This window comes from Suricata suricatta, chromosome 8 (genome assembly GCF_006229205.1).
Source record: "Suricata suricatta isolate VVHF042 chromosome 8, meerkat_22Aug2017_6uvM2_HiC, whole genome shotgun sequence".
NCBI classification, from domain to species: Eukaryota; Metazoa; Chordata; class Mammalia; order Carnivora; family Herpestidae; genus Suricata; species Suricata suricatta.
Genome location: NC_043707.1, coordinates 52,740,394 through 52,760,068, shown reverse-complemented (window position 1 = coordinate 52,760,068; position 19,675 = coordinate 52,740,394). Strand labels below are relative to the sequence as shown.

General features: G+C 40.8%; 1 protein-coding gene and 1 pseudogene across 2 annotated transcripts in view; one reads left to right on the top strand and one right to left on the bottom strand.

The window, feature by feature from the left end:
* FAM102B (family with sequence similarity 102 member B) overlaps positions 1–19,675 on the top strand; it is a 79,824-nt gene that overhangs the window by 35,622 nt on the left and 24,527 nt on the right. For both annotated transcript variants that reach the window (XM_029949329.1, XM_029949328.1), the window contains exons 2-4: positions 1,347–1,467; positions 12,220–12,249; positions 18,677–18,793. In XM_029949329.1, the coding sequence (XP_029805189.1) occupies positions 1,347–1,467; positions 12,220–12,249; positions 18,677–18,793 (268 nt within the window). The remainder of the gene's footprint in view (positions 1–1,346; positions 1,468–12,219; positions 12,250–18,676; positions 18,794–19,675) is intronic.
* LOC115299804 lies at positions 14,729–15,362 on the bottom strand (annotated as a pseudogene).

The following is a 19,675-nucleotide window of genomic DNA, read 5'->3' as shown; positions in this document are numbered from 1 at the left end:
CCTTGGGGCTGGTTGGGGTTCCCCGTAGATTGTTCTTCCTATATTTTATTAAAGAGTATATTCTGAGGACCCAGGTTAGGGGTAGAAGGTTGGAAGTCTCAGCATTCAGTAAATTATCTTCTATCATGTGTCCACCCATCCACCCCACCCCACTCAATATGATGATGTCATGGTGCCATTTTCAGCACCTTCCCTCCTGTCAGGTAGTACAAAGATCCCCATTTTCCCTCATCAGGAAACTAAATCCCAGTCTTCTGTAGAAGTCAGGAAGATCTGAGGGGTCCGTTCTGCTGCCATTTGTCTCTCCTTCATTCCACTTCTACACAAGGCTAAGATACCTGCTCTTGGCCTCACCATTACTAGCTTAATGTTCAGCTTTCTTGGATTTGCTAAGTCATTATCACTTATTCATCCCCGGTCATTTATTTTTGACTCCTCTCTGATTCACTTTGTCCTTGCTAAATAATGCTTTAAAAATTAACATAGAATGTTTTGGAGAGGGAGCAGAGGTTAATACCTGCCCTCAACTTGTCATCTTTAACTAAAAGTTTTTATGTAATTTTTTTTAATAAAATACAGAGATTTTTTTTTAATGTTGCCTCTGATTCCTGATACGTTAATGATCTCAGCAACAGGAACAACCAAGTTCCTTGAAGCTCAGCATACTCCTTTACAGGAGTGGAACTATAACAGTAGTTCATTTCAGAATAAGTACTTGTTTATATTTCTGTCTCTCATACTAACTGTAAACTATAAGCCCTCCAAGGTTAGGAACACGGTCATTCTCATCTTCATATTTCAAACACCTAGCACGTGGCCAGCACACCTAAAATAAATGTGTATTATGTGCTGTAATGAATGAGTAGTGACGTTTCAATGTATATTGATCAAATTGATAAGTAATTTCACTTTTAAGTTTCTGTGGATAATTAAACCTAGAGATTTTCAGATCACATTGTTATGATTTGTTTTCTTCATGTTTCCAAATACGGGCTTTTACTTTATCACTTTTGCATTATAAAACTTGAGTAAAAGAGTATGTGCACTTTTTTGTTTTTTATTTTATTTATTTTATTTTATTTTATTTTTTGCAAAAGCAAAGGGCTTTATTACGGGTTTAGGCTCGCTGGGGCCTAAACTCGGGCTCACAGACTTTACAGGCGTGGTGGAGCCATGCTGAGAGCCCCGAACAAAGGTGGGGCAGGGCTTTTATGAGTTTGGGAAGGGGGAGTTACAGTAATCCAGTTATTATTGACAGGTTTATCCAATTACAACATTTAGAGTGTGCACTTTTTAAAATCTGTCATCAGTAATTTCTTGTGGGTTCTTTTTTTTTGTTCCCTCAGGGAAGTGGTGCAAGCAAACTGTGTTCACTGGAGGAAGAAGTTCTCATTTATGTGCAAAATGAGTGCAAGTGCCACCACCGGGATCCTGGATCCTTGTATCTACAGAGTATCTGTGAGGAAGGTATAAAAATAGCCTATTACGTATCCCTTTCAGAAACCATAATTAGTTCTATAGTCACTGATTCACTTTATTCAGTTCTGCTTTATCATTGGAACTGTTCTATGTAATTTCACTTCACACTTGCAGCAGTAATTTAAATTAGTGTGACAAATACAATTTTTAAAATCTGAGTTATAAATCATTATCCAAGAAGCTTATCTCCCTATCACTATACATTTAAGTGTTAACCCTATTTGAATTATTTGGGGGGGGGAGGGGACGATGCTATATATATATTTATCCTGTCATTCATTGAATTTCTCTTTGTTAGGCATTGTTTTAGGGACTTTACATATATTATGTCTAAGAATAACACTAAAAATGTGTGTTATGTTTTTTCCAATTTCAGGAGAACTGAGGCCCAGAGAGGTTGTCACTTGCCCAAATTCACATAGCTAGTAAACAGCAAGTGAGGATTCAAACACACATCTCTCTAATTCCAAGGCTGTGTTTTATTTTTTACATCATTTCCTTTCCGTATATTAGGTTGAGATGTATTACAAATAATCTACAAAGATGATACCTCAGATGGTTCAACCTAATATATATAGGTCCTACTTTTTGAGGGTGAAAAGAGGGAATCCATTTGTCACCACTACAGGTGAATTAAACAGTTGGCTTTTTTTTTTTTTCTCTCCATAATATTTTATTGTCAAATTGTTTTCCATACAAAACCCAGTGCTCTTCCCCCCAAGTGCCCTCCACCACCTTTATGCGGACACCTGGGTGGCTCAGTCAGTTAAGCACCTGACTTTTGTTCAGGTCATAATCTCTCAGTCAGTGAGTTTGAGCCCTGTGTTGGGCTCTGTGCTGATAGCTCAGAGACTAGACCCTACTTCAAATTCTGTGTCTCCCTCTCTCTCTGCCCCTCCCCATTCTCTCTCTCTTCTCCCTCCCTCTCTCTCTCTCTCTCTCTCTCTCTCTCTCAAAAATAAATAAACATTTTTTAAAAAGTAACCTTTATGTTCTATTTTATTTTATTTATTTTTTTATTTTTGAGAGAGAGAGAGAGACAGACAGACAGCATGAGCAGGGAAGGGTCAGAGAGAAAGGGAGACACAGAATCAGAAGACAGGCTCCAGGCTCTGAGCTAGCTGTCAGCACAGAGCCCGATGCGAGGCTCAAACCCACGAACTGTGAGATCATGACCTGTGCCAAAGTTGGATGCTTAACTGACTGAGCCACCCAGGCACCCTATGTTCCATTTTATATACACTTTTTTAATTACCAAAATAATACATATATATGTTCAAAAATTAGAGAAAGACTTGGAATGACAAGTAGGAGTCCCTTACCTTGTTCTTTTCCACTCCAGTCTTGAATCCTCCTTTATCAAATAAAAGGTTGTACTTTTAACCTTATTCTGCTTTTTGAGTGAACTGATAGCACTATGTTATGTGTGGCTGTGTTTTAAATTCTTATATTGCTTAATCTACTCAGTTAAGATATAACATAAATACATATATACAGGTGCAGATTCTAAGCCCTTTACTGAAAATGGACCTCCACAACAGTCTGACTTGGAGCACAATAATTGCAGAGAGGCTTCCCTGAAGAAAGTACAGTTTAGTGACAGGATGTGTGTTGTCATAGTGACCTGGGTTTGAATCCCACATATGCCTCTTACTCATTATGAGACCTTAGGCAGTTCTCCTGACTTGCTAAAAATCAGTTTCCTCATCCAAATTAAGGGTATAATATTTTTTATGTCTAGAAGTTATAAGGGTTAACCAAGATGTAAGTAAAGCATCCTACTGTCTTCTCTTTCTACTTTAATTGCTGCTGTGGCTCTCATATTTAAACCTTTACTAAATGGGTTCTAGTCATGGTTTTTGAAAGATGACCAGCTATTCTTTGAATTTTAATAAAAAGAAAGCATACAACCAGTTTAGAGTAAAGCATAACTGCTAATTAAAAACACTCAAAGTCTGTTACAAAAAAATTTTTTTTTTTTTTTAACTTAGGGTAGGTCTTATTCATCTGAAATCATTTCCTCAGATTATGATGGTTTGGTATAGGGGCGCCTGAGTGGCTCTGTCAGTCAGGTGTCTTACTCTTGATTTCAGCTCAGGTCATGGTCTCACAGTTCGTGAGAACAAGCTCCACTTTGGGCTCTGCGCTGAATGTGGAGCCTGCTTGGGGTTCTGTCTCCCCTCTCTCTCTGCCTCTCCTCCACTGGCATGTGTGCTCACTCGCACGCTCTCTCTCTCTCTCCCCCCCCCACAAAAAAATTAATAAAGTTTTTTTAATGATGTTTGTTATTTTACAGTACATATGACAGGCTACTGAAGCAGATAGCCAAATATCCAATAACTTAAACAAGACAAAACTTATGTCTCTCTTGGGTAATAGCAAAGGGGTCCTGGACCTGTTAGAGCAACTCTGCCGTCTTCACCACATGGTGCCCATGTTTAGATCCAAGGGAATTTCTCCAGTCCTGTTGTCTTTCATCCAGTGAAAAAAGAGAAAAGGCTGCATGAGAATTAAAGTAAGAACCCATAAAGAAAAATTAGTAAACTCCTCTATATAAACATTTCCTGCAAAAAAAAAAAAAAAATACCTTAAGGAAAAAAACCTTCAGCAGGAGCTCAGTCAGTTAAGTGGCCAACTTTTAGTTTCAGCTCAAGTCATGCTCTCATGGTTTGTGGGATCAAGCCCCTAGCCGGGCTCCATGCTGGCAGTGCAAGGCCTGCCTGGGATTCTCTCTCTCTGCCCCTCCCCTGCTTATGCTCTCTCTTTCTCTCTCTCTCTCTCTCTCTCAAAATAAATAAATAAACATTTTAAAAATACCTTAAGCAAAGTCATAAATTAAGGGAAAACATCTGGAAACCATGTCAAACGACTAATTTCCTTGGTATGGAAAGAGTTCCTTCAAATAAATCAAGAAGAAAAGATCAATAATCCTTTAGAAAATCAGGCAAGGGACAGAACATATATTTCACAAAAAGGAAAATATAAATAGCTTTCAAACATTTAAAAAATCACTCAATTTCACTCATATATTAAAACTCCAAATAAGGCACCCTTTTTTACCTATAAATTTAACAACAATCCAAAAGGTTGATAATTAACTCTGTTGCCTAGGACACAGGGAAGCCATTCATCGCCTGTCAACAAACATGTGAGCTCCCAGGTATCATTGTAGGCACTGAAAGGACCACGGTGAACTGGAAGGAGTTCCTGCCCTCAAGGACTCTACTGCTGGGTTGGAGCTGGAGGGAAGAGTGGTAGGAAAGACAGAGAATAAACCTGTAACCAAATAAGATTGTTTTAGATGGTGATAAGTGTTGTTTACGGAATACAATGAGATGGGGCACTTGGGTGGCACAGTCAGTTATGCAGCAGACTTCAGCTTGGGGCATGATCTCACGGTTCGTGAGTTTGAGCCCCCACATCGGCTTCTGTGCTGACAGCCTGGAGCCTGCATCAGATTCTGTGTCTCCCTCTCTTTCTGCCCCTCCCCTGCTCATTCTCTCTCTCTCGCTCTCTCTCTCTCTCTCTCTCGCTCTCTCTCTCTCTCCCTCCCTCCCTCCCTCCCTCTCTGAAAAATAAATAAACATTTAAAAAATTAATACAATGAGGTAATATAGAATAACTCAGGGAGAAAAGATCATTTTAGAAAATTTGGGGAGGGATCAGTAGAGACTTCTCTGAAAGGTAACATTTGAAGAGGAGGTACCTATGTGAAGATTTAGGGAAAGACCATTCTAAAGGAGTAAGACCTGGGGGGCACTGGGTAGCTCAGTAGGTTAATAAGCATCTGACTCTTGATTTCAGCTCAGGTCATGATTTCATGGGTTCATGGGATCAAACCCAGCATCGGGCTCTGTGCTGACAGGATGGAGCCTGCTTCAGATTCTCTCTCTCTGCCCATCCCCTGCTCGCGCGCTCTCTCTCTCTCTCTCTCTAAATAAACAAACAAACAGATTTTTTAAAAAGAAAAAGTAAGAGTAGAGCCTTGTATTAATCAAGGTTCTCCAGAGAAACTGAATCTATAGAGTCAAGATATAGGGATATAGATATAGATTTATTATAAGGAATTGGCTTATAGTTATGGAGGCTGAGAACACCCACAGTCTGCCATCTGCAAGCCAGAGACCCTAGAATGCTTGCTGGTGGCATAGTTCCAGTCTGAGTCCAGAGTCCCCAGATCCAGGGAACCAGTGGTGTATGTTCAAGTCAAAGCCTGAGAACCAAGAGTGCTAATGGTGTAAGTTTTAGTCTGAGGGCAGGAGAAGACCAGTGTCCCAGTTCAGGCAGGCAGAGAGAGAGAATTTAACCTGCCTCTTCCTCTTTCTTCTATTCAAGCCCCCAACAGATTGGATGGTGTCCACCCACACTAAGGAAAGCAGATTGCTTTCTTCAGTTGGCTGATTAAAATGTTAATCTCATCTAGAAACACCCTCACAGACATAACCAGAAATAGTATTTAACCATATATCTGGGCACCCCATGACCCAGAAAGTTGGCACATGAAAGTAACCATCCCCTACCTGCAAGTAAAGAGGCCCTGTGTTCGTTTCCTAGAGCTGCTGTATCAAAATACCACAAATAGGATGGCTTAAAACAATACAGATGTATGCTCTTATAGTTCTGGAGGTCAGAAGTCAAAATCAAGGTGTCAGCAGGGCCATGCTCTAAAGGCTTCAGAAAAGAAACTGTTCCATGCCTTTCTCCTCTAACTTTTGGTAGCCTCAGGCATTCCTTGGCTTGTAGATCCATCACTCCAGTTAAGTGACTGCTTTCTCCCTTTATGTCTACACATCCTCTTTCCTCTGTAGTGTATCTATATCTACATTCAAATCTCCTTTTTTGTAAGGGTACCAGTCATATTGGATTAGGACCTCATTCTAACTAGATTACCTGTGTATTTCCAAGTAAGATTACATTCCAAGGTACTGAGCGTTAGAACTTCAAAATATCTTGGGGGCTGAGGGGAGAAATACATAATGCAATCCATAACAGGCCCTAAGATTATAAGACTGGAGATTTATGCTTCTGAAATTAATGGGCCAGCTTATTAAAGACCCCCTGTCCCTCTGAGAACAACCGGAAAAGCTAGATAGAATATTAGAAACAGCTGCTTGAAGGTATCAGAAGCTGTCACTGACAGTAAAGACTTAAGAAGCTTAGAATCATAAACAAGGGAAGCATAAAGAGACGAGCCTGACATTTGGCATTGCTCTTTCCCTCCAAGCACTTGTTAAGTTGCAAGCAGTGGTTAATAAGCTGCGCTGAAAGCAGTGACTAAGAAGCTGAGCTCACAGCAGTTTTACAGGACTAATGGGACAAAAACTGGGGTCCAGGACCCATCAGCATGAAGGACCTTGGTAAATACCCTGAGCTTTTCATTGGGATTCCCTAAGAGTTTCAACCTAGAAGGAGTGTAGTGAATATAGATCAGCCTGTAAAAAGACTGAAACTCGGCTTCTAATCAGCTTACTGTCTGCTTGGGTGAAGGTGATATGCCCCTATCAGAACTTGCCAGAAGCAAATATGTATCTTCTCTGAAGGAAAATAACATTACTCTGAACCTCAAATTACTTCTTCAAGTTATCATGCACAAAAAATTATCAAGCTACCAAGAGACATGATTGCATGACCAAACATCAAAAGGAAAATAGATAATAAAAACAGATCCATAGAAGATACAGATCTTGAGAGGACCAGAACAAACTTTTACAATAACTATGATGAGTGATTGATATGGGGAATTTTATTAGAGAAACCATAAAGAAACAAAGTGAATTCTGGAACTGAGAAAATTTAAAACCAAGTAGATGAAAATAAATCTCAGCAGATGGATTTAACAGCAGGTTTACCAAAACTGAAGAGAGGTTTGGTAAAACTGGAAAATATGACAAAAGAAAATATACAGACAAAATCACAGAGCAAAAAAAAGAAAAGAGTAGAAAATACAGAAAAGAATATAAGACATGGAAACAGTATAAAGGTCTAACATATATGTAATTGGAACCCTGGAAGGAGAGGAAGAAATTGTGGTGGAGAATCTTCTAAAACTGATGAAAAATATCAAGCCACAGATTCCAAAGTACTGTGAACCCCATTTAGGATAAACAACAAATCTGGCATGTTTGGATCCCAGAAGACCAGCCTGGCTGAAGATAGTAATATGGAGAGGGAAAGCTCTTGGTGTTGAGGTTGGAGACACTAGATCAGGTCGGGCCTTATAGGACATGGTAATGAGTTTGGATTTTATTTGAATTAGATTGGAATCCATTTGAGGATTTTACTAAGGAGAGATATATGATCTTCTAAGATTACTTTGCTTCTGTGTGGGGGATGCATTGCAGTAGACCACACAGGTGGTGGGGATAGTTCAGGTGAGAAATGCTTGTATTGGTGTGGCACTGTAACCACAGAGATGGTATCATTCAGGATGGATTCTGCAAGGTAGACCCCCCACTAATGGACTGGATGTGGTAAATGAGGGAGAAAGAATTGATGATATCTTAGACCTTTGCCTGAACATATATATAGGTAATTGTGCTGTTTAATAAAATGGTAAAGTCTCAGAGTGAAATAATTTAGGGAACCAATAAGAAGAGATCAGCAGACCTGTTTTGGCCATGTTAAATTGGAGGTGTCTATGAGATTTCAAGCAAGGATGTTCATTAGTCATTTAAAGATACTGGTCTTGGTAGCTGGGTGGCTCAGTCAGTTGAGCATCCAACTCTTGATTTCGGCTCAGGCCATGATCTCATCATTAACGGGATTAAGCCCTGCATCAGGCTCTATGCTGATGTGTGGAGGCTGCTTGGGATTCTCTCCCTTTCTCCCTCTCTGCTCCTTCCCAGTTCATGCATGCTCACTTGCTCGCTCGCTCTCTCTCTCTCTCTCTGTCTCTCTCTCTCTCTCTGTCAAAATAAATAAACTTTAAGAAACAAAAAAGTAAAGATACTGGCCTGGTACTCAGGAGAGAAGTCAGACTAAAGACAGAGACATGAGAGTAACCAGCATACAGCTTTTATTTAAAGGAACAGACCTGAATGGGCTCACCCAGGGGGATTATATAGACAGAGAAGACAAGAGACCCTGAACCAAGTCCTAGATCACTCTATCACTCAGAGGACGTATAAATTACTCTTAGCAGAAGAACAGAAAGAATTCCTATGTATCACATATTACATTCTTTTGGCCAGATCTTAGTCATACTGCCATAGCCTAAAAAGAAGGTATAAAATGTCATTATTTTGGGTAGCCAGATACCCATCTAAAAGTACAGGTTTCTATTACTTTGGAGAGTGGGAGAATGGAAAATTAGAGTACAACTAGCATGCTTTCTACAGAGGTTAATATAGAAGTAAGTCCAGCAAAGGAAAGTGAGAAGCAGCAGCCATTAAGGTAGGAGTAAAACCAGGCAAATGATGTAGGAAAGGAAGTGGAGTGGCCAATCTTATCAGATGCTGTTGAGGGGTTAAGTAAGATGAAGACAGAGACTTTGGCTTTAACAAAAATGAAGATCATTGATAATCTTAAGAGCAATTGCAGAGAGAAGATGAGGACAAAAAACATATTTGAAGTAGATTGAATATAAAGTAGGATACAGCAAATTGAGAAGTCTTTTGAGGAGTTTGGCTGTAGAGTGGAGCAAAGAATTAGCTAGAAGAGACAGGAATCATCTAAGGCAAGTTTTGCTTTATTTAGTGAAAGGTGCTATTAAGAGATATCACAATAACCTAAGAAGAATAATTTCATAATTCATAATGGGGGTAGATCTAATGGAATGGCCATGCCTGACATCAGTGGAACAGGAAAGGGGAAGGGCAGCAAATATTCATGATATTAGAGTTTACATAGATTGCTTCTCATGTTATTTAAATTCACCACTTTTTTTTAGCTGAGTATAGTATACTTTATTTTTTTAACTTAATTTTTTAACGTTTATTTGTTTTTTGAGAGAGAGAGAGCATGAGCAAGGGAGGGGCAGAGAGAGAGGGAGACACAGAATCCAAAACAGGCTCTAGGCTCTGAGCCGTCAGCACAGAGCCCAATTCAGGGCTTGATCTCACAAACTGGGATTCTGACCTGAGCCAAAGTCAGATGCTTAACCAACTGAGCCACCCAGGTGCCCTACAGTATACTTTATTGATGGTACATAACAAGTCCCCCCTTCTTCAGGATGTCTAGGATGGAAACTGTAGAGGTTGGGAGATTCTCAGTGTCACATGGGGGATGAGTTGGGGCAAGGACTCCCCAGCAGCTAAAGACCTCTCTCTTCCTCGTGCTGAGGCTAGTGGTTCAGGGGGCTCTTGCTCCTTGGAAGCCATGTGGACCATAAGGCCCACCACCCAGTTGCTGTAGCCAAATTCATTTGCCATCCAGGAAATGAGCTTGAAAGAGTGGTCATTGAGAGCAATGCTAGCCCCAGCATAAAAGGTGGTGGAGCGGGGTGTCGCTGCTAAAGTCACTGGAGACAACCTGGTCCTCAGTGTAGCCCAGGATGCCCCAGAGGGGGCCCTCTGATGCCTGCTTCACCACCTTCTTGATGTCATCACATTTAATAGCTTTCTTCATATGGCAGGTCAGATCCACAACTGACACGTTAGCGCTGGGGGTTCAGAAAGCCTTGCGAGTGAACTTCCCATTCATCTCAGAAGTGACCTTTCCTATAGCCTTGAAAGTGCCAGTAGAAGCACAGATGATGTTCTGGGCATCCCCTTGGCCACCACACCACAGCTTTCAAGGGGGCCGTCCATGGTCTTCTGGGTGGCAGTGATGGCATGAAATCATGATGCCATCCATCATGGATGATGCCAGAGAGACCAAGCAGTTAGTGGTGCAGGACTCATTGCTGACAATCCTGAGGGAGTTGTCATACTTCTTATGGCTCATGCCCATCATAAACATGGGCATCTGCAAAATAGGCAGAGATGATGACCGTCTTAGCCCTACCCTTCAAGTGAGCCCCAGCCTTCTCCATGGTGATTAAGGTTCCACAGGACTCCACAACATACCCACCACCAGCATCACCCCACTTGATGTTGGTGGGATCTCACCCCTGGAAGATGGAGATAGATAGACTTTCCATTGATGAAAAGTTTCCTGTTCTGACTTGATTGGGCCATTGAATGTGCCATGGATGGACCCCTGCTGGATCCTGTAGATCATGTAGTTGAGGTCAGTGAAGGGTTCACTGACGGTGACAATACCCACTTTGCTGGAGTTAAAGGCAGCCCTGATGTCCGGGTGCCCAGTACAGCTAAATCCATTTCCTCTGACCTTCACCATCATGTCTCAGGGACGCGGCTGGCACTTCACCAGAAAATGCAGCTGTCCATTGAAAGGGGAGGAGCAGAGAACCTAAATTTGCCACCTGAAAGATGGAAATGGTATAAAAAAGAATGAAATCTTGCTGTTCGGAACAACCTGGGTGTACCTAAAGGGTATTATGCTAAGTGAAATGTCAGAGAAAGACAAATGCCATAGGATTTCACTTATATGTGGAATCTAAAAACCACAACAAATGATCAAAACCCAGAAACAGACTCAAAAGTGCGGAGAACAAACTCCTGGTTGCCAGAGGGGATGGGGATGAAGGGATGACAGAAGTCAGTAAAATGGGCTAAGAAGAACAAACTTCTAGTTATAAAATAAATCATAGACATGAAAAGTACAGCATAAGGGAATTTAGTTACTAATATTGTAATAGGGCTGTATTGTGACAGATGGTGATAACACTTACCATGGCGACCATTGTGTAATGTTTAGATTTGTCAAGTCACTGTGTTGTGTGCCTAAAACTAATATAATGTATGTCAACTATACTTCAATAATAAAAAGATGGAAATGATATATAATGTATTATGTATTTCATTTATGCAAGAAAGATGAGACAACTCCATTCAACGAAAACATTTTTTAAAGGAGGTCAAGAGAAGAGAGTTTGACCCTCGTATATTGAGGGTTCACCCTCATGTACAGAGTATACATTGTGTGCTGGGCTTTGTTCTAAGTGTTTTACATTTAATTCGCACATCTGTGTGGTGTCCTAAATCCAGAGATTTGGCAAATAAGTGTACAGTTACAAATTTCATATTGAAATTAAAATGTTAAGATATCTATATATTATTTTTTGTTATTTTTCACTTTTGCCTGTCACATTAAGAGGGCTTCTACTATGCTAACATGGAACAATATTTATGGTGTGTGTGTGTGTGTCTGTGTGTCTGTGTGTATAAGGTATAGAACATTGTGTGTAGTATGGTATTTTTGAATAAAAAGAGAATACATGGCATCTTTTGGACTGTTCCTAAAACGGTAACAGTGGTTACCTCTGGGGTGGGGGCTTCAGCTCTTATGAAAATCTTTCTACAGTGTTATTAATGTGCTTACTAAGTAAGTAAGTTTTTTGGTAACCAAGTAATTTAACCTTTCTTTGGTGATTCAGTTTCTTGCAGTGTGTCTAGGATACTTTAGTAATTTCTCCTTCAGAATATATTAAATATTAGCTTGTCTTCTTACTGTTTGTCTCTTTCAGATTTAAGTTAAATTCTAAAATAAAATTTTGGTAATTTGGGGAGTGGGGTGGGAAGGGCATCCAAATAATTGAATTTAAGATCATCAGAAATTTACTATCAATATTTTCCAGTCTGTAAATATGTAAATAACTACTTCAGGATTATTTGACATATACTTAATTTTATATCTTTAATCATATGATATCTTTATAGTGTTTTTTATCTTTGACAGGAATTAAAAGGTGGAAAAGCATATGCAAAGGTAAGTGGATGTTCTTTAATTCTTTTGGAACTTACAGTATAGCTCATTGCTATTTATAAGCTTTAAAATCAAATGGTTTGCTCTTCTTTTTTTAATGTGTGTTTATTTTCACAGAGAGGGCATGCATACATGAGCAGAGTAGGGACATAGAGAAAGAGGAAAAGAGAATCCCAAGCAGGCTCCACACTCAAACACAGCCCAATGTAGGGCTCAATCTCATGACTATGAGATCACAACCACAAGATCATGACCTGAGCTGATACCAAGAGTCAGACATTTAACCAGCTGAGCCACCCAGGTGGTCCTCAAATGGTTTGCTCTTCTAATTCCTGTTCAAGTTGGCTGTTTTTAAATAAAGATTTCAAATTGAAATAAAAATTGGAGGGGCATCTGGATTGCTCAGTTCCTTGAGCGTCTGCCTCTTGATTTTAGCTCAGGTCATGATCCCAGGTTTGTGAGACTGAGCCCCATGCTCAGCACAGAGCCTGCTTGGGATTCTGTCTCTCTGATCCTCTTCCCAGCTCATGATCTCTCTAAAAAAATAAATAAAACAAATAAAGCAACTTGGAGATTGAACAACTGGATCCAACAGTAAACTATAGGCATATTCTTTCTAAATGCTAATTATGGGATGTTATTCTTGCATTTCAACTTCCTTACTAGATGATCTCTGGTTTCCATTAAGCAATAGGATCTGTTAATTCATTCTCTCCTGGGAAGTATTCCCAGTCCCACCTCCCCACCACTTAAATAGGACCTCTCCTCTGTGCTCTCTTAGCACTTGTATATATAGGATCACTGATCTCCTTTATACTTTTACTAGCTATATGGAATTACTAATGAGTGCACTCACCTCTTTGCTGAATAGGAATTAGTCATTAGTAATACTACCAGAAACCCACATACTACTCTTTTATTTTCAGTCTCTGATGGTATCTCCATCAATTCAGTCATTGGAGCCAAGGACGGGGCACTAGCTTCAGCCATCAAGTCTACCTAACTCCTTAAAACTACTTTGTTGCAGTGTCAATTAGGATGTTCTTTGCTATAAGTAACAGAATACCCTTCTCACCTAGAGATTTTAATGTTACAAAACAAGTAGGTATGAAATAGAGTTGAGATGTGAGAGCTGCTCCAGGATTAGTTTATCTGCTAAGTGAAGAGCATCATCAAGAACCTCTGATACGTTTCTCTTTTCATCCTTCCATTCTCTATGTGATGACTTTGTCCTTGGCTAGCTCTTCTCAAGGTCATCAGGTAACTCGAGTTTTAGTCCACATGTTCACATATGACAAAATCCATCTGCTTCTCTCCGTATGGCTTTCTTCAAGTGAGAAAACTTCCTGGTTGGCTCTCAGAGGATTTCCCCATAGCTTTCATTGGCCACAACTTGATGATATGCCCACTCCTAAATCAGTCATGGGCAAGAGGAATGGGTTGCCATGGCCAGCACGTGATTAGTCTCACAGTTTAACAATGAGTTAGAGGTTGGGTTACTTTTCTTTTGTACATGGATGAGCTAAGAATGGACACTTGAATAAAATCAGGGTTCTGCTAACAAGAAACATCCGAACATTGAATAATGGTGGGTAGGCAAAAAACAGTATCTGCTATGATCAACAAATCCTGTGACTTCCCCCTTCTAATTTAAAAACCATCCCTTCTTTCCACTCCCAAGGCCAGGGCCTTAGGTATGCCTTCATTATTTCTTATTTAAAATCTGCACTGCCCTCTTACCTGTTGTTCTCTGCCTCTGACATCTCCCTCTCTCCATCCTCTACATTACTGCCAGTGATCGTTCTGAAATTCAAGCACGACCATTCTTGCACTTTTAGTTCTTCAGCAGCTGTCTATTGCCTGGAAAGAAAAACAAAATGAAAAGTCTTTAACCCAAAACCCATCTCGGTTTACAGATCATATGTCTGTACATATATATACTTACTCACTCACCTTTTTCTCCAGAGTGAATTTCTCTTTTTTTTTAAGCTTATTTATTTTGAGAGACAGAGAGAGGGTGTGACCGGAGATGGGGGAGAAGCAGAGAGAGAATCCCAAGCAGGCTCTATGGCATCAGCACAGAGTCCAACACTGGGTTCAGTCCCACGATCCTGGATCATGACCTGAGCCAAGATCAGCAGTTGGACACTTAACTGACTAAGCCCCTAAGGTGCCCCACTCAGTCACTTATTATGCTTCAGACATACTGTACTCAGAAACTTCCTGGACTATGTCATGTTCTTTTAACCTCTTTGCCTTGTGACTTGACAGTTTCCCTGCCAGGTATGTGCTTCCCCTTCCCTTGTCCTGTCAACTCTTAGAACATTAAACTCTCAGTTTACTTGTTCTTTCTTCTGAGAAATTTTCTTTTCCTTTCTGTCTTGTAATTGTGCCTTCCTCTGTCACAACACTTAGACTTTTTTTTTTAACCAGGCAGAACAAACACCTTTATTACATGACCAAAGAAAGAAAGGAGGAAGATTTATTTGCCTTTCCAGGCTTTGATTTTCCTCAGATAGCACTCTAGCTCTTTGCCCTCCAGCACATAGCCATCTGCATGGCCACACTGGCCTGGTCTTGAAGCGATGCATGCAAGCAGCTTTCCCTGCTGGAACTGCTCCTCCTGGAGACTGCTGATTTTGGCATTCTTTTTCCTTTCATCGTATTTCTTCTGAATTTTCTTTGATCGTTTTCTGTTTACAATCTCTTCCTCCTCGGGAGCCAGCTTGGCCCCCTTCTTGCGGCCCAGGGGCAGTGCATAGTGGGACCCGTACCACTGCTGGTAAGGCTTCCTGTCAGTGAGCATGATGCAGTTCTTCACCGAGGTCTTGGTGCGGACCAGTTCGTTGTTGAATGCATTGTAGACAGCATCAATAATCCTTATTTTGCGCGTATAACAGTCGGAGCCCCAGGAGAAGTTCCCCCCTTCCAGCCTCAAGGCACGGTACTTCTTATTGCCTCCCCGAACCCGGACTATGTGTATACAGCAGGGGCCAATCTTAGTGTCGGCAGCCGGGCATCCCAGCTCATACTTCCACTTCTTGTGGTAGGGCTTTCTCTTGCCCCCGGTCTTGGGGCGCTTGTGCCAGTTGTCCCGAGAGATCCCCATCACTCTCGGCGCTGGCTGCGAGAGAGAAAACGCAAAGCCTCATGGTCCGGTTTGTAAAACGCAGCCCCGTCCCTTTAACGTGGTTTCTGCCACAACATTTAGACTTTTTATAAGAATTTTTTTCTTTCTTTCTTCCCTCACTAAACCGTGAGCTCCTTGAGAATAGGAATTATTTATATTCCTATGCCTAATGTTGCCTGAAATGTAGATGCTCAAAATTATTATTTGCCAAATGAAGTAATATCTACCACAGATATAGCTAGTATCTATGTATACATGCCATTTTAATGAGACGGTTATCTCATTTCATAAGGAAATATGGACTCTCTTGTGCCTCACTAGAATGTAAGCTCTTATCTGTCCTGTTCATCACCGTTTTGCAGGGTCCAGAACTGGGCCTAGCACATAAAAAGTGCTCAGTAAATGATGGCCTGCAGCCTAAAACATCACATTGACATACCCCACTTTTAATATGCTTTCTTAGTGATGACATACCAGATTCATTTTTTTCCCTTGAATTATGCATAGTGACACTGTAATACTGGCATTCTAATGGTGGATAGTAAGCCACTGGGCTGGTTTTTTTTCAACGGATACGTATTACTCCTACCAAATGGCAGGCATTGTTCTTGGCGCTATTCTGATACGGGAGATACAACAGTAAACAAAATAGACCCAAATCCCTTCCCTTGTGGAGCTTACATTCTCATGGAAGGTTGGAGGGGATGGACAGTAAATAAAATAAATACGAAATATGTATGTACATGATACAGTAACAACTACTAAGGAGAGTAACAAGGCAGGTAAAGGGTAAATAGGGACAACTACAGGGTTGAGGAGGGAGGGTGGAGGCAAGGCATTTAGAATGGTCACAGAAGGTCCCTTAGATGACATCTGAACATAGACCTAAATGGAGTGAGGAGGAAAGCTATGAGATCTCAGAGAGAATGTATCAGGCAAAAGAACAGTAAGTGTTCAAGGCCTTGAGGTGGCCTTGGCATTTGCAAGGAAAAGGATACTGTGTCCAGAAGAATAAATAAGAGAGTGGGGGAAATGAGGCTGACAAGGTGGTGGCTAAGGATGAAGGGACCAGAGACAGTCAACATAGACAGCTCTTTCAAGGAGCTTTGCTATTAAAGGGAGCAGAAAAATAGTCCAACAGACTGGACAGAAATGTGAGATGAGGTTTTCTTTTGTTCATTCAGATCCACTCCAGTGGATCCATGTGGTGGTAGGGGGAATGGTTCAGTAGAGAAGGGAAGGTTGAGAATGAGGAAGAGAGGAGGGAATCCCTGAGGCAGTGAACTTGAGTAGGCCAGAGGAGAGTGGGTGGCCTCACATAGGAGCACAGCCAGGTCACTTAGAGTAAGCAGGTCTCGCTGCAGGCAGGTGAGTGGATGTGGCTGGCAGTAAGAGCTTGTGGAAGTTAAGTGCTGTTTTGATTGCTTTTACCTTCTAAGTAAATTAGAAAGCAAGGCATCAGCAGAGAGTTTGGATGGAAAGGAGGTGCTGGAGGTTTAAAGAGAAAGGATAATGTATGAAATAGAGCCTTTGGATGATGTGTGATCAGATAGCCACATGACTCTTCACATGTTCATTTGGATGTGGCTTTGCCCTGGAAGCATCCAGGCTATTCTGCTGAACCCCTAAAAGGCAGTAAGGCCAGAATAGCCATGTGAAGATTAGGCAGATGTCACCTGTGGCCTGATGTGTTCTGACTTACTGCATTGAGCAATTGTGGCCCTTTAATTGGTCTCAAAGTTCTTACTCTTCATTCTTTTAGTACCAATTAAGAGCTACTTTGGGCACCTGAGTGGCTCAGTCTGTTAAGCGTCCGACTTTGTCTCAGGTCATGATCTCACAATTCGTGGGTTCAAGCCCCGCATCGGTCTCTGTGCTGACAGCTCAGAGCCTGGAGCCTGCTTCTAATTCTGTGTCTCTGTCTCTCTTTGTCCCTTCCCAGCTTATGCTCTCTCTGTCTCACTCTCAAAAATAAAGAAACCTTTAAAAAATTTTTAATAAAAGCTACTAAATTAATGCTCCAGCCTGTAGTTAAAATCTTCATCTCGAATCCATTCATATGTGTCCAGTGGGTTTTTAAATCTTAAAACAGGCAGCTTAAAATCATAGTGTTTGAAATGGCTAGTGCTTTTTCTTAGGTATTCAGGGAGATGTGCTTATTGCAAATTCAAAACATTTTTTGCTGTTTTTAATAAAAGACTCTATATACATTTAGTCATGTAGAACAGACTTAGTTTATAAAAAAAAATGGGGCTCTACTGCTTGGAAATGGGAAATCAAAGTTGAACAACATCAGAGGGAAGAGTGCAGGACAATCATTGGTAGCTGCAGGAACTGGGGGCTGAACCTGGGGCATAATAGCGGGAAGAACAGGCTTGAATTGAACTTCTGGATAGCAGCATAGAGAGTAGATGTGGGGTATGGCTTTGGGGAAGGGGAGAAGAAAGTTTCATTAAGAGAGATCAGGAAGGCAATGTGAAAGGTGGTGAAGAAGGGGCTTATACCAAAGAAAACGTTTGATACATTTAAATCGTTCTGCTTCTTGCATTTAAAGTAAGAATTTAGGGGCTCCCGGGTGGCTCAGTTGGCTAAGCCTCCGACTTCAGCTCAGGTCAGATCTCACGTTCGTGGGTTCGAGCCCCACGTCAGGCTCTGTGCTGACAGCTAGCTCAGAGACTGGAGCCTGTTTCCAGTTCTGTGTCTCCTTCTCTCTCTGCCCCTCTCCTTCTCATGCTCTGTCTCTCTCTGTATCAAAAATAAATAAAACATTTTGAAAAATTTTAAAGTAAGAATTTAATAACCTGCCACTGTCTGCAGTCACCAGGGGTGAACTGGGAAAGGAGCCAGAACCGGAACAGGGAGAAGAAAGTCTCATCACTTTTCTGTGTGAATATGCAAATGATCATGATTGGTCTGCTGCTGTTTCCCACAGTGTGGGCTGAGTACTACTGCTACTTGGAATGATTTTAATTGTTTGATAAACATTATTCTTATTTCAACAGTTATATATTTCAGTGTGTACAGAAAAAATGATATGTTTAGCACACCAAATCTGTGATTTCAGAGATCATGTTGCTTAAGACAAGAATAGAAGAGGTAATATATTTTAACAAAAAAGTGACCCAATCTAAAGATACACATTAAGCAAATAATGGAGCAGATATTGTTAAGATGGCCAAAATTGCAAATGATCGTTGTTTGAGAAGACTTGCTAGACCATGGGTTGAATGTTTATTTTCAGGAGAATATGATAGAAGCCTAGTAGATATTCTATTAATATAATTCCCTTTCTTTTCATAGCTGGGCTTTGCAGATCTAAACCTGGCAGAGTTTGCTGGATCAGGAAATACCACTCGTCGCTGTTTACTGGAAGGCTATGATACCAAAAATACAAGACAGGATAATTCCATTCTTAAAGTAAGCACGTTTTGAGATTTACATGGCAACAAATGAGAACCTTTGCCTTTGGATAAGCATAGGTATACACAGTCAAGGGCAAGATGGGAATCAGGACTGAGATCATAAGCTGACCACGCCGCACTAAAAATACCATTAAGGGGAAAAATCTACCTAAATCACAGGAGCAGCGAAAAGTAACAAATGTTCACCTTCATGATCCTAAGGTGTTTCTGGGGCTGTGGACATTCAGGGAACAGTACATACAACTACTACAGCCTTCGGGCTCATCGACCCTAAGGAGCATGATGAATGCATACCTTAAGTCATACACCACTCACACAAAAAGTGACTTCCTTGGCAGCTGTGCTGGGCACGTAGAAGTCACTTGGTTCTCCAGTGACTAGTAAAGTGACAGGTAGAGCTCACTTTGGGCATCTGTGATGTTTTTCCCAAGTAGCATCAGCAGCCCCATAGTGTGGTGGCCACAGAAAGCACATTACAGTTGGTGGGAGTATTAAATGAGACCAGCTGAGAAAATGTAAAGTGCCTCATATATAGTAAGCCTCACTGGACAGACCTTTCACTGTATTTTAGTTAGGTTACCCCATGATGATAAATTATCTAATGATAAGAAAGGAAAATAATTCCTAATAAAAACTCGATGGTCAGATGTTAGTGGAGCAAAGAATTACCCCTATACCTAAATAAATATAACTGAAAAAATTTCAAAGCACTTGCATATACTGTGTAACATAAACAGTGTTGTTTAGATGGGGGTAGATTATGCATGTTTTATAGATGAAGAAGCTGAGATTCAGAAGGTCAAGTGTTTCACTAAAGTCATCAATCACAGGGCAAGAGACCAGAGGCATCTCTACCACTCCATGGTCAGTGGTCTTT